The sequence below is a fragment of the Ursus americanus genome, chromosome 14 (assembly GCF_024610735.1).
Source record: "Ursus americanus isolate L20-20 chromosome 14, mUrsAme1.1.p, whole genome shotgun sequence".
Taxonomy (NCBI): Eukaryota; Metazoa; Chordata; class Mammalia; order Carnivora; family Ursidae; genus Ursus; species Ursus americanus.
Window position 1 is genome coordinate 48,523,232 of NC_142140.1, and position 15,965 is coordinate 48,539,196.

Sequence of the window (15,965 nt, forward strand, 5' to 3'; positions counted from 1 at the left end):
TTGGTTCCCATCAAGGGTCCATATATAAAAGAAATAAACACAGAATTTGTCACAGCCCCTAGAATGACTGGATACATTTGTTACTCAAAGTTTTATGCAAACATTTTTTTTTTAATGAAGAAGACCTAATACCACCTGTCCCTTACTCTATCACAGGATGACAGCCTTGCTATTCAAAGAGTGGTCCACAGACCATGACCTATAGCATCAACATCACTCAGAAGCTTGTTAGAAATGCTTAACTCCTGGGCCCACCAGCACCCGCTAAAGCTGAATCTGCATTTCAGCAAGAATCCTAGGTGATTCCTATGCAATTTAGTTGGAAAAGTGCTGGTCTAGATTGTGTTTTCTCACATTCTCAATCTGACCTTTGAGGCAGGGTCATTATCTGTGTTGGGAGCTGTCCTGCTCAGTGGAGGTGTTTAGTAGTGTCCCTCAGACATTGCCAGATGTGCTCAGGGGAAAAGAACCACCTCTGATTGGGACCACTGGCACAGAGATTGAAAACTGGGAGCAACCTGACAAATGTAATCAGCACCCATCTCTTTCTGCAATGATAACTTTTTGAAGATCACTAAATTCTTCAAACCCCATTTCTCCATGGGGCATGGAGTTCACACTAGTGTTTTACCACAGAATGGACTTTTATAAAAACTAAATCAGGCAATTCCTCTAAGGTGCTAAACTTGGATTATAGTGTGTAAAATATCTCAATATATGTGTTATAATTAGCAAACATTTTATAATGACATTTTAACTGCTCTGAATTTGTGATAGAATTGTGAAATTCCTAATTGTTTTGGCAAAATTATCATGAAGCCAAGGAGTGTAGTGTCCAAGAATTTATATTAAAGGAACAAACTTTTCATCCTTGTTGAAAAAGGGAAAAGTAACATTCTAGATATATTAGGTGTTGTGTCTCCACCACAATTAAGTCAGTGCATTGAAGGACCCAGTGGACCTAGTCTGGATCTATTCCTCCGTCTTAAACAGGAGAAAATGTTCACTCAGGAGTGGGATAAGGGCTGGGAGTTTAGATCTCTGAAAGGCAGAAAAAGTTATAGAAAAAGAGTAAATTACACAAGTAATGAATCATGGAACTTGACATAAAAAACTAGGGATGTACTGTATGGTGACTAACATAATATAATAAAAAATATTATTTAAAAAATTCTAAATAAAATAAAATTTGACATAGTACTTAAAAAAAAAGAAAAGAAAAAGAGTAAAAAAAAAAACAAAACAAAACTGACTGCATCTGGCTTATCACTGGTCTCCTGGGAACAGAACTTCAACAGGAATAATGTCCTTTCTGTCCACACTAGTGTCCCGCAGGGAAATCATGTGCCTACAGGTGGGAGGAACAGGAGGGAAATTATCCTAATGAGCAGACCGAACCAGCTGTAAATACCTCCTCTGTTGCAGTCCCGCAGCTCAGGCAACCTCGGACTGGACAGGACCTGGTCGTCTCTTGTGCAGTCCTGATTCTGGGTGGGGCACTGAAGTTCAGTCTCTTGCCTGGAGACAGAGTTTCATTCTCCATTATCTACCAACCATACAGGTATTTTGATTTCCATGTCGAGACCTTCCTCTCAGAGTCCCCATCCAGGTGAGTTTTACTGCCCAGTAGGTACTACAGTTGGTCTGAGAATGAAAGTCAACTGCATTTACCTGAGGTCACTTGAGGGCCATTCCCACCTAGCCCAGAGCTAAGAGTTTGCTGTGGCTGTTCACTGGCTTGATTAAGAAATTTATGATTGATTCATTTATGTATTTATGATCCTAAAAATAGAAGTGGACATGGAACTCAGAAATTCAAGATTCAGCATTAGCTAGTAAATCATAATCAGGGAAACCCAATCTTTTGAGGGATGGGAAGGGTAAAAGTAGAACATGAGACCAAGGATCTTTGCAATTAACCAGAGTAGAGAACTCAAGTATTAGCTTTTGAGGGATATACAGTGAAAGTGAAATGAGGATATGTCTTTTCTTGTTTAAGATGGGACATATTAGACTACATTTCTCTACTGTGAAGAAAATCAGGACGAAAAAATATTCCCAGGTACATCTATGCAAGAGCGGTCCATGAAACAAACATATCACAGTACCTCCTCTTTCTTCAGTATTCAAATGAAAATTTGTATATGGATTATGTGGAAAAGAGTCTGCTAATGAGCTTCCTTTACAATTACCTCATTACCTGTGAGCCTGAACATGGTCTGGCTTAGCTCGCCACCCACTTTCTCCTTTGAAAATTGTCTGTGGGAGTCCTTGGTGTTTGCATAGTGGGGTCGGAGTGGCTTTTTCCTGTTTTTTATTGCATTCTTTCAAGCAAAGTATTGCTGGTTTTTTTTCACCAACTGCTACTTGCCATTTTGCTTTATTCTCTATGTGTAGATGTACTTGTGCAGCATGTGTGAGTGTCTGAATTTTGTGTGGAAAGTCTATGAGTTACTCATAATATATTCTCTCCACTGATTTTCTTTTTTTTTTAATTTTTTTTATTTTAATATTTTTTATTATATTATGTTAGTCACCATACAGTACATCCCTGGTTTCTGATGTAAAGTTTGATGATTCATTAGTTGCATATAACACACAGTGAACCATGCCATACATGCCCTCCTTACTACCCATCACCAGTCCATCCCATTCCCCCACCCCCCTCCCCTCTGAAGCCCTCAGTTTGTTTCTCAGAGTCCATAGTCTCTCATGCTTCGTTCCCCCTTCTGATTTCCACCCCCCTTTCTTTATCCACTGATTTTCTAATTGTTTGTTTGTTTTTCTGGACAAATTGATCTGTCACCTTAATATTCTTCACTTGTTGAAACCTTTTTTTCCAAACACTGAAAGTGCATGTCCTTCTGCACAGTTATTACTCACATATCACCCTTCATACATATATTCCAAGTAGTGTTCACATCTCTGTATACCTTACTGTTCCTTTTGACCTTTTATTATTGGATCTATTTCTAAAATAGAACTGCTGTCATTTAAAAGGGATTCTTCTTTATGTTTGCCCAAGAATCACCTTTACCTTCCATAAGCACACTTGTCCCATATCTGCTTATGTGAGATGAAACTAAAACTTTAGATACTGCTTATTTCCACAATAAAAGGCTTTTTCAAATTCATTTATGCCTCAGTCCTTGGCAATCTAATTAAATTTGGACCCATGTCAATTTCATTACTGTATTACTCTTTTAAATCGTTTTCTTCGAAGTTGGTTTGGGGTCTTCCGTCAATTTCATTTCAGACAGTTGTTTTGAGCCACTCTGCTTAAAATAAGTGCATTTTCACTGTTCTTTCTTTTAAAAGTCTTCATTTCTTTTAAAACTTTCTGTGTTGTGCACACATACACATTCACACCCTTTCAGTTTGAATGTATGAAAAGGCACCTATGCATATCATAAGTACTCTTTATGTTCTGGCACACCCTTTTTTCCTAGCTTTTCTGCCCTAGTCCTTTTGACTCAGGAGTACCTTATACAAGACCCTCTAGTCATCCAGTGTAATCCTGAGTCATTATTTTAGTGCCTGCATAATAATTCATGGTGTGGCTGTGCCATTTACACTTTTGATGATCTTTTGCCTTTTCCTCATTAAATTGTTATTTAACGAGAAATATTATTAAATATATGTGCCACAAAAATACTTTTTAAGTAGTTAAAACTATTTTTCTCAACCAAAGGTGATTTTGTGCCCAGGGCACATTGAACAATATTCAAAGTCATTTTGGGCTGTCACACTGGGAAGGGGTGTTTGGTGACCAGGGACCCTCTAAACAGCCTACGGTACACAGGACACAAACCCCACCACAGAGAAGAAACTACCCCAAATGCACATAGTGCACAGATCGAGAAACCCTGAGTTAGAAGCATATCTGTATTTTTTAAATATTAATTTTGTAAGTAATCTCTACACCCAACATGGGGCTTGAACTTACAACCCCAAGCTCAAGAGTCCCATGCTCTATTGAATGACCCAGCCAGCCACCCCAAAGAACATCTGATTTTTAATATTTGTGACTGTCTTCAGAGCTTCTCCAAGACATTGTAACACTTCACAATTGTGACAGCAAAGTTAGACAATAGGAATTTGCTACTCGATTTAAAATACCAACCCCAACCAGTGTGACAGCTCTTTGAATGTTTTCTCAGGGTTCTGGGTGTGAATGTGATTTCTCTTGATTTTTTAAGCTATTAGGGAGCCCCAGCAAAGATTCATGTATTTGATCACCATGTTCATGTATCTATTATCATTATATGTCCACATATTATATGCCTATTAATAATTATCAACATTTCAAATAATTGTTGTAAATCAGAGTTTCTCTATTGACTTTTAATCAGATATTGTTGGCCATAAAATAGTTTTAAATTTTATGTATTCAAATGTATTTATCTTCTTACTTCTGAGACTTTTGCCTTAATTATGATGCTTTGTCCATCTGTGGATTTTATTTGTATTTTCTAGATGTGCATCTAAAATGGAACGGTTACTGTTCCACTGAGGGTTTACTCCTTCTGATTGTTGTGAGATGTGTGAGATGTGGAACCACTGACATTCCTTCTATGTAGGAAGCTGTCTGAGCCAACTTCCGTTCAACACTCCAATCTTTCCAACTATATCCAAATGCAGCTTTGTCATGTATTAAATGTCCATATATAAAGAGACCGAATTCCTGATTCATTCAACATATACTAAAAGAACATATGCTATGTTCCAAAAATTTCCAAGAACTTTGTATGTAATATGCTTTTATTTCAAGGTTGTGGGGAATTTTAATTTTTCTCCATGTTGATTTTATACAGTTACTGCTCTTGTAGATCCTGTTTCATTTGGTTCTCAAAAGTCCCTTCAATGTTGTTTAATACAATTGTACATAAAATGCCACCGGGTGTGTAGGATTTCACAGAGTCTGGGGAGGGCATTGCATGTTGGACTATGAACAGAACCTTGGGCAGTTCTGCTCATCGGATTTGTCAAGAAAGTGACTAAAACCCAAAAGCTAAGAAGGGGGCAAATAAAAAACAAAAAGATGTCAAATAAAAGTGATAAAGGGGCTTACCTCATCCTCTATTGAACCAAAAAAAAAAAAAAAAAAAAACAATGGGCCAAACAAATATGGAATAAGCAGGGGAAGAAAAGTCTTCTCCTGTCTGCTCTCTGGCAATGAAAATGCCCAAATTCTGTGAAATGTTGATTTTTTTTTCCTCTTGTGATGTTCATCTGTAATGTGATTCACACCATAAAGATGTCACCACTTTGTGTTGTGAACAAATCTGATTTTGCTCTTATTATCTTTGCTGGGTATAAATGGTGTGTAACCAAGACTGGATGCCACTAGCCCCAAGGAAGCTTTCCTTCCTCACAGTCTATCGGAACAGCTGAGCTTATTAGATCATTTTAGTCTTTTTGTCCATCTCATTTCTCCTTCCTTCTGTCTCTTTGTATCGTTCTGTTTATTGAACCCATTTTTTTTGCTGCTGTTTTTTATTTTTTTTATTTAAATTCAATTTAATTAATATATAGTGTATTGTTAGTTCCAGAGGTAGAATGTAATGATTCGTCAGTTGCATATAACACCCAGGGCTCATCCCATCAAGTGCCCTCCTTAATGATCGTCACCCAATTACCCCATTCCCCCACGCAACTTCCCCCGCAACAACCCTCACTCTCTGTCCTATAAGCAAGGCTCTTATGGTTTCCTCCCTCTCTGTTTTTATCTTATTTATTTTTCCTTCCCTTCCCCTATGTTAATAACTTTGTTTCTTAAATTCCAATTATGAATGAAATCATATAGTACTTGTCTTTCTCTAACTTATTTTGTTTAGCATAATACATACTAGCTCCCTACAGATCGTTGCAAATGGCAAGATTTGATTCTTTTATGGCCAAGTAATATTGCTCTGTGTATATATACCACATCTTCTTTATCCCCTCACCTGTGGATGGACATCTGGGCTCTTTCCATATGTTGCCTATTGTGGACATTGCTGCTATAAACATTGAGGTGCATGTGCCCCTTCGAATCACTGCATTGTATCCTTTGGATAAATACCAACCAGTGCAATCTCTGTGTGGTACAGTAGCTCTTTTTAAAAATTTTTAAAACTCCATACTGCTTTCCAGAGTGTCTGCATCAGTTTGCATTTCCACCAACAGTGTGAGAGGGTTCCCTTCTCTCTGCATCTGGCCTAACATCTATTGTTTCCTGAGTTGTTAATTTTAGCCATTCTGACTGCTGTGAGGTGGTATCTCGTTGTGGTTTTGATTTGTTTTTGCCTGATGATGAATGATGTAACCAGTTTTTAATGTGTCTCTTAGCTGTTTACAATTGTGTCAAAACCCATAAGGTATCTAGGAAAAAACCTAACCAAAGAGGTAAAAGATCCGTACTCTGAAATGTGTAGAACACTTATGAAAGAAACTGAGGAAGGCACAAAGAGATGGAAAAACATTCCATGCTCATGGATTGGAAGAACAAATATTATTAAAATGTCTATGCCTCCCAAAGCAATCTACACATTCAAATTAGTCCTTATCAAAATACCACCAGCACTTCACACAGAGCTGGAACAAATAATCTAATATGTGTATGGAACCAGAAATGACCCCAAATGTTGAACACAATTTTTTATGTTTCTTTACACACAGGTCAGAAAGTGGCCATTCCAAAATGGAGCCCCAAGATGATTTGTCCCTGAGAAGCTGTGAATAGGAATTTCTGTGTACTATTTCTACATTTTTTATGGGAAAGGTAATATGATGTGTATGCATCCAAATCCTAAACACTGTGTTGGAGGGGGTTGGGCAGAGGTGGGAGGCACATAGAGTTAACACACACCAGGAGGACATGGTGTGCTGTGTTGTGTATATGTGACACTGTGTGTGTGTGTGTGTGTGTGTGTGTGTGTGTGTGTGTGTGTGTGTGCTCATGTGGGTGAACATCTTTATGAGTGAGAGCAGTCCTTAGGGCAGGGATATACAGGGTCCTCTATTTCAAGATGACCGTTATAATACACAGGCCAAACTCAATCAACAGAAGATACTAAGGAGGGATTTTCAATGGACAAGATGCTGATTGCAACCAGATAACAAAATGCAAGAGGTACACAGTGTGGAAAAGGAACTCCCTGTGTCTTGAACTTTAATCAGTTATGAGGTCACATGATTCTACAAAATTCACTGCCACGACATCTCTCTCATCACTCTTGTCCATTTCCCTCAACACACAGGCTTCCTTCTGAGCCTCAATTTTCTGACCAAATTACTTGTTCAGGGCCTTTCCACCAGCCTTTCCCTCTACCAGAAAGACCTCCCTTCTTCCACCCACTCTTTTATGAGGTCTCCTTTCAAATGTTGCCTTCTTAGCCAACCTTGACTGAACACCCAACATAACACCTGACACATTCTCTCCCTTAAGCTGCTTCTGTTCTGTTCATATCATCTCTCCCCATCTCATGATTATTTAATCTTTATATATGCATCTACCCTATCACCATCATTGAATTGTAGGGACATTTGCCTTTCGGCACTCTATGACCAGGGTTTCCAAAACATGTTTGAGGCTCCACATATTCCTCAAATGCATGAAATAACTTCTTACTGACACTGTAAAGTACCTCATCTTTTGGGGAACATCTGATGTTGCAATGAAAATTCCTAATCAGAGAGGAACTGGAGATCCTCTCAAGGAGCCTGAATCTACTCACAAAATATTGTAATTAGTTTCTTGACTGGAAAATAGAAATTGTGGCACTTCCACAATGTGAGCAATGACAATTTGTTTGAAAATTAGTTGTGCTATTTCTCCCTATGCTGCTAGTCACTTCCAACACATGGAGTCAGGGAACTATATAGGAATTTCAGAGTTTCAGCTTCTGGGATTTTCAGAGAAACCAGAACTGCAGCCCCTCCTATTTGGGCTTTTCCTCTCCATGTACCTGATTACTGTGTTTGGAAACCTGCTCATCATTCTGGCCATCAGCTCAGACTCCCACCTCCAGACCCCCATGTACTTCTTCCTGGCCAACCTGTCTTTTGCTGACATCTGTTTCACCTCCACCACCATCCCCAAGATGCTGCTGAACATCCAGACTCAGAGTAAAGCCATAACCTTTGCAGGCTGCATCACACAGATGTATTTTTTCATACTGTTTACAGGATTAGACATGTTCCTCCTGACTGTGATGGCTTATGACCGCTTTGTAGCCATCTGTCAGCCCCTGCATTACATGGTCATCATGAACCCCTGGCTTTGTGGACTGCTGGTTCTGGTATGCTGGGTCCTGAGTGTCTTGGATTCCTTGTTACACACTTCCATGGCATTGCGGCTGTCCTTCTGCACAGAGGTGGAAATTCCCCACTTTTTCTGTGAACTCATTCAGGTGATAAAACTTTCCTGTTCTGACACCTTTCTCAATAATATGGTGATGTATTTTGCAGGTATGTTGCTGGCTGTTGGTCCCTTCATTGGGATCCTTTACTCTTACTCTAAGATAGTTTCCTCCATCCTTGGGATCTCATCAGCTCAGGGCAAGTATAAAGCATTTTCCACCTGTGCATCTCATCTCTCGGTTGTCTCCTTATTTTATTGTACGAGCCTAGGAGTTTATTTTAGCTCTGCTGCTACCCAGAGCTCCCACGCAAGTGCAGTGGCCTCAGTGTTGTACACGGTGGTCACGCCCATGCTGAACCCCTTCATCTACAGCCTAAGGAACAGAGAAATAAAGGAGGCTCTGATGAGATTTTCTGGGATGGCAGCTCTAAAAGGGACAATCCCCCAAAGCTGAAGAAGTGCCCACGATTCCTGGGCCCAAAGCCTGATCCAAAATTTGAGATGCTTTGATCATTGTGGAAGTGGACATACCTCTTTTATTTTTTTCCAGGAATTTCTATTTTTTCCCCTCTCAGCATAATTTACATAACTCACTTGAACCTTTGTGATAACTCTGACATCCAAGAGATTTTCCCTTTGTCATTTTCCTACTGTCTCAGTGTCATTCCTAATCTCAGATGTGAACTATTTGGACAGTCTCGCTTATCCAAAGGATTATATGACTCTATTAACAATAATTTCTTCTCAAAGAAAATATTTCATACGGACAATTTTTTTTCTTTTGTGTGACTAAATAACACACCTATGGAAAATCTACTCTTGGCCACCACAGCTGTTTATGTAAGTTTATAACAGAGAACAATCTGAGACCATGTGCTTCACTCTTGTGAGCATCATTCCTTTGTATCTCACTACCTTCCCTGCTCTTCCTGGGAATGCAGACTTTGGCGTACTTGTGGTTATAGCTAATATCGGGAATTTTCTACATGTAGGATCTTGCCCTGTTATGCAGCTTGTGTCCAGTATGCCTACCATAGTCACTGCAAAAAATAAATAAATAAATAATAATAATAATAATAATAATAATAAAATAGATGTCTCCAAGTGCAATCTACCGATAAAGACAAATATGAATAAAATAGAGTAACAATATATGGCCTTAGAATCGACCTTTGCTTTAAGTACAATAAGGCAAATATTAACATACACATTTATTGCTATGTAAAATATTTCTTTCTCAGGTGCTTCATGTATTCGTTGACTTATGGTATATCAAAGTCCATTTGTAAAGTGTATTCATTAAGATGAAAAACTTGGCATGTTTGGGTGTTCTATTAAATTACTTTCTGGATTCTGGTTAAAATTTTCCAGTGCTACGGACAAATATGATTTCTTCCATTTCTCTAAATGAAGAATCTCCTACTATTCAAAATTTTGCCATAACCTCTAAAGGGTCAGTGAATGAACATTATCAGTATCACCCATTATATATGATCCTCATAACCACAGGAGAACTCACCAGCAAGCTTGGATCCTGTCCAGGATGTGATTCAGAGTCACAGGTTCTGTGCACACATGCATGTCCTTCCAACCTTTCCATGTTACCTCAGAGGGGTTTCAATGGAGTCGTTTTTATAATACAGTTACATGTGATAAACTTGAAGAACAGAGTCATCTTGAAAGCTAATTTCAAGTGTCAGAACAAACGCCTAATAAAAAGAATCAGATTATTACCAATGTCATGTGCTCTGCCTGATTTGATTACTATATCACTTAGCTATTGCTGCATACAAAACATCCTAAAATAAAATGGCTTAGGATTGGGGTGTCTGGTGATTCAGTTGGTTAAGCATCTGCCATTGGCTCAGATCATGATTCAGGTGTCCAGGAATCTAGCCTCTTATCAAAATCCTTGCTCAATGGTGACTCTGCTTCTCCCTCTCCTTCTGTCCCCATCCCGCCACTAATGCTTTCTGCCTAGGTTGCTCTCTCTCTCTCATTCATGTAAATAAATAAAATCTTAAGAAAATGGCTAGTATACTGTCTTTATTATCAAAGGGATTGTAGGGTAGGCAGTTGTTCTGATCTCTGCCGGACTCCTCATGAGTCTGAACTCAGTTGTGACTCTCTACCTTGTGTTTCTAAGGCTGATCTATGAGGTGTGTGTCTGTAGAGCTCTTCTGTCTTGGGCCAATTTACGTCATTTTACTCCTTTCATATATGTAGGTAATCTAACTACAAAATAAATGTTTCTCAAATGTGAATTGTCTTACTTTAATTCCACTATTTTAGCATCCACACGTGACCGAAGCTTTTCCACAGTTGGAAGAGAGCTCTCCCACCCCGATAGGTGTGACCCAGCTACCTGTGCTCCAGATCTGACCCTGAGTCATGCACCCCTTGAATTTTTAAATTCTAATTATATTATTGGAGCATTACTGCATGTGATAAATCGTACATATTTAAAGTGTACAACTTTGGGAATTGAAAGAGCCATCGAAAAATCATGGGTACGTGCTGCATAATTCCATTTCCATAGAACTCAAGAAGGTGCACAGTAAGCTCTCACTACTTCATTGTGCAATTGTTAGGGTGTAATCCCTCAAGCCTTCGTTATATTCTAAAGGCAATGTGCAATCATAAACCTAACTTCCAGGGATGTTTTAAGGCAAGATGAAATGTGTGAAAATAATTTGGTGGGTCCAAAGAATGTTCAAGACTAGGTGTTGTGTGTAAGTAAATGTATGTATATTCATGTACATTTTTATTTCAAGAAAACAAACTCTTTACAATTTAACGGAACTTATGTGAATTATTTGAATTTCATTCCACTGTTCTTACTTTCATAATTAACACTTGCTTTCCTTCCTTGTTAGAAGACTAATATAACAAAATAAAAATTATTAAAAAAGAAAAAGAAGAGCTATCTTGCAAACCTTCAATGGAGAGTCAGCTACCTGTGCTCTAGATCCTACCCTTATACATGTGCCTAGATATTTTCCCACTTAATTCAATATTGGGATATAATGACACACAATAAACTGCATATTTAAAGGGTAGAATTTGATGAATTAATGGAGCTACCCCAAAATGAAGAGCACCTAGAGCAAGTTTCCATGTATGTATAATTAAGACTGTTGCATAAACTTGAACTGTTTTGTTAGGTAATTGTTTAACATTTCAAATCCATGTGCCATAGATATTTTCCCACTTAATTCAATATTGGGATATAATGACACACAATAAACTGCATATTTAAAGGGTAGAATTTGATGAATTAATGGAGCTACCCCAAAATGAAGAGCACCTAGAGCAAGTTTCCATGTATGTATAATTAAGACTGTTGCATAAACTTGAACTGTTTTGTTAGGTAATTGTTTAACATTTCAAATCCATGTGCCATAGATATTTTCCCACTTAATTCAATATTGGGATATAATGACACACAATAAACTGCATATTTAAAGGGTAGAATTTGATGAATTAATGGAGCTACCCCAAAATGAAGAGCACCTAGAGCAAGTTTCCATGTATGTATAATTAAGACTGTTGCATAAACTTGAACTGTTTTGTTAGGTAATTGTTTAACATTTCAAATCCCTGAGCCTCTTTTCTTATTTATGAAGGCAATGTGCAATGCTAAACAGAAAATCATATGAATGTTGTAAGAAAAGAATGAAATGGGCAGAAATCAATTTTTTACTCCAAAGAAAATAGTCAAGTGTAGTGATTGTGGGAAGAATGAATGTTTAATCAACATGAAAGAAAAGGATGCAGAAAAAAACAAAAAACATAAAAAAGAAATATAGGCGCAAAATTGTAAATGACAATGGATGACCTTAATTCAGATCATGAGTTTCTTTCCTATGTCAGTGTCTCAAAGGCCTCGTAGTCAGACCACATGTACATTTAAGGCAGGAGGAATTCATTGTACCAGCTGATGGGACAGAATATCTCCAAATAGATTAAGTTTTTTATCTACTTAATGTGGGTTCTGTATTGCAAATTGCCCTTATCCAAATGAAGCTATGAGTGAATTGGAAGACCTAAAATCTGTTTCCTCAAATAATTTTATTGACTATGTGTATATGAGATATGAGATTCCTCTTGCCACTGTAAAATATCCCCACAGTAGTTGCTTAAATATATATATGTATTTAAGGGAAGACATATATCTTACTTTTCTGGAGAAGAAGCATGGAAGGAATCTCATCAGGCTAATAGCAAGATGTCTGCAGGGCTGAGTTCCTTCCAACTCCAATCTCTCCTGCTGGCTGCCTGCATTCATTGCTCATGGATTTTCCTCAACCTTCAGAGCCAGTATGTCCTACTCTCTAACACCAACTCATTTATCCCCTTCCTGAACATTCAGAGGACTATTGTGATTATCTTTGTCAACCTGGACACTCATGGCTAATCTCTTTATCGTAATGACAGTTGATTACCAACCCTGTACAATCTGCTACCTTAACTCGTCTTTGTTATAACAAGTAACACATTAAAGGCCCTGGATATTAGGACCCGGTAATATTTGCGAGGGCGGTATCCTGCATACTACAAAGTCTTTTTCATATGTGTATTATTTTAGTCACTTATAAAAGCAATAAACACAGACTTTACACAGCTTGAAGAATGAGTGAATACAGGTTTCCATCATAATTGCATGCAATGGCCATGTCTGGTTCAAAAGACATAAAACTCCCTACACCTATCTCTAACCCAGACTCACAGCTTTGCTGATAAAGAGTGATCCACATACCAAGATCCGCACATCAACATCTCCCAGGAGCTTGTTGGAAGAACAGACTGCCTGGGCCACCCTGGACCTATGATAAGATCCTGCATTTATAACGGGATCTGTGTGGATTCACAGGCAAAGATTGGAGAGATACTGGTCTAGATGGGTTTGGCAAGTTTTATGGTTGACATTTGTGGTAGGATAATAATAATGATAATATTTTGGGAGTGCTTTCCTTTGGATTGGAAGTGTTCAGCAGCTTCCCTTCAGACATTGCCAGACATCCCCAGGGACCTGGTTGAGAACCACAAGCCCAGATCTTGAGAGCTGGAAGTGTCCTGACAGAATGACACTCAAGGCCCACAACATATGCATATATTCAATGTGGACAGATTACTAGACACCACCAAGCACCATTTCTACAATGTAGATTGGCATTCATTAATGTACTTCACTTACTCAGGGATAAGATTTTTATAAAAATTAATCAAACAATCCCTGTGAGATACAAGCTCATGTTATACTACATAAAATGACCTAAACACGTCTGTTAAAATTACAACCATTTTATGACAAAGGGCTAAGTGACAGCTCTTTACTTGTTATAAAGTGGGAAATTCCTAACTGTAATGGCAAATGTATCTTGAAGCCAATGTGTGTAGTGGTCAAGACTTATTATCAGAACTCACTTCTCTGCCTTATTGAAAAGAAGAATAGACCTTGTCTGGAGACAGCCGGGCAGGGTCCCCACCACATGTCAATGCTTTGAAGATAAAGAGACCTAATCCAGGTGGCTACAGGGTCACAGACTTGGAGAAAATTATAACTTGGAGCTGAGGTAAGATGCTAGGAGATTCACATGCCAGGAAGGGACAAGTTCAGGGAAAAGGACATTAAAAAAAAGAAAAGAAAAGGAAAGAAAAGAAAACTTGATTTCACCTGACCTCTAACCTAGTCTTTTGGGAACTAAGATTCATTAGGAAAATATCCTTTCTGTCCAGAGGACTTCTTCACTTGGGAATCATGTGCATAGAAGCTGGAGTCACAAGAGGGAAATGTGCTAATGAGCAAACACAGGGAGCTATAAATACCTCCTAGTCCCCAGCCCATCAGCCTGTGCAACCTTGGATGGGAAGGGCCGTGCATTTTGTCTGTTTTTTCCAAGTCCTAATTTTGACTGGGGGCCAATGCTTCACTCCATCCTGCTGTCTCGGCTGAGGTCAGAGCTTTAGTCTCTATCATCTGCTGTCCAGGGAGGAATTCAGACTTCCACAGACACCTTCCTGTCACACACCCAGCCAGGTGAGTCCAACACCCCAGTGGCTCATGGATGACAGGGTCAGAGAGAATGGAAGCCAAGAACATTGACCCATCACCACCGGAGAGCCAATTCAACTTAGCCCAGAGCAAGTGTTCCCTCTGTTTGTTGGTTTGCTTGATTAAATAATTAATGTAATATTAGCACTAATGTCAATTTCACCGAGTGACTGCTACTCACAGGTTTGATGGTCTTTAGTATTCTTTATTATTAAACTGCTTTATAGCGATGCTAGAAAAAGTATGTTGAGCTTGTTACACTCATTGTGTGGTTCTGATTGGGTGTGATTTTGTCCCCTGGGGGGGTCACTGATCACTGTCTGGAGCCAGCTTTTCCTGTTGTATTGGAGAGGGGTGCATGGAGACAGGAATGTCTAAACATCCTACAATGCACAGGACACCCCACACCCCAGGGAAGGCTCTGGCCAGAATGTCCGTGGCGCAGAGACAGAGAAGCCCTGGGGTGAAGACCATCAGTATTTGGAGCACAGCTGCCTTCAGCTTCTGCCTTCACCCTTGTAACACTTACTTCCTGCAGCAAATTCACAGTAACCCCTTGGCTACCTGTTTAAAAGTTTTAACCACAGTGGTACCTGGGTGGCAAAGGTGGTTAAGGATCTGCCTTCAGCTCAGGTCATGATCTCTAGGTTCTGGATCAAGCCCCACAGAGGGCTTTCAGCTCAGTAGGGAGTCTGCTTCTCCCTTTCCCTCTGCCTCTCCACCTGCCTGTGCTCTCTCTGTCTCTCTCTCTCTCAAGTGAATAAATGAGATCTTGAAAATAAAATAAGTTTCAACCACAAACAATATAACAGCTCTGTAAGGTTACCCCCCCCAGGCTGCTGGTGATCGAGATGTTTCTTGTTTTCTTAAAGTGTCCTTGTGGTTCAACCAACCTCATATATTTGATGGCTATTCTGATTGGCCTTTATCATTATATGACTATATGTTATTTTCTCTCTCTTTCTCTTTTATTTTTAAAACATTATCAGTATTTCAAATGATTTCCTCAGATCATTGTTTTTCAATTGACATTTGGAACATATTTAGACCATATATAACTTTATATTTTATGTAAATATATCTACCTTCTTTCTTCTGAGTTTCTTGCTTTCTTCAGTGGTTTTGCCCACCTGTAATTTTTATATGTAGTTTTGTTGCTATTCTACTATATTGTCTGGTTACTCTTACCCTGATGTCATAAGCCCTCTGGGATTTTTTGTAAGATCTGAGGGAGGGGACAGGTTTCATATTCTTGCAGACAGATATCCCTTTATGCCAGCATTTATTGAGAAATTCAACCTTTTCCAACAAAACTGAAATACAGCCTTCCCATGTGTCCTATACATTGAAACCTAATTTCTAACTCATTTAACAAATAAATACTGAGTATGCAAGGAACATTATATATTATATTTTTTGTGTCTAGGACTTTGACAGTTGAATTATTGATCCATGTTGATATCATTAATGATTGCTATTTTATATGCTATTTTAGTTCATTTTGGTTTTTCATGCAATTTTGCCTATAACAGGTGTTTTTTTTTTAAGATTTTATTTATTTATTTG

The 15,965-nt window shown here is 38.6% G+C and overlaps 1 protein-coding gene across 1 annotated transcript; it reads left to right on the top strand.

Moving 5' to 3' along the window:
• The first annotated feature begins 7,826 nt into the window (after positions 1-7,826).
• Positions 7,827-8,798, top strand: LOC123796710 (olfactory receptor-like protein OLF4). The gene has a single exon (XM_045804216.2). The coding sequence runs from the start codon at positions 7,845-7,847 to the stop codon at positions 8,796-8,798; it is 954 nt and encodes a 317-aa protein (XP_045660172.2). The 5' UTR covers positions 7,827-7,844.
• The last annotated feature ends 7,167 nt before the right edge of the window (positions 8,799-15,965 follow it).

Coding starts and splice junctions, on each gene's coding strand:
- LOC123796710 (XM_045804216.2), top strand. CDS start 7,845: ATGGAGTCAGGGAACTATATAGGAATTTCAGAGTTTCAGCTTCTGGGA.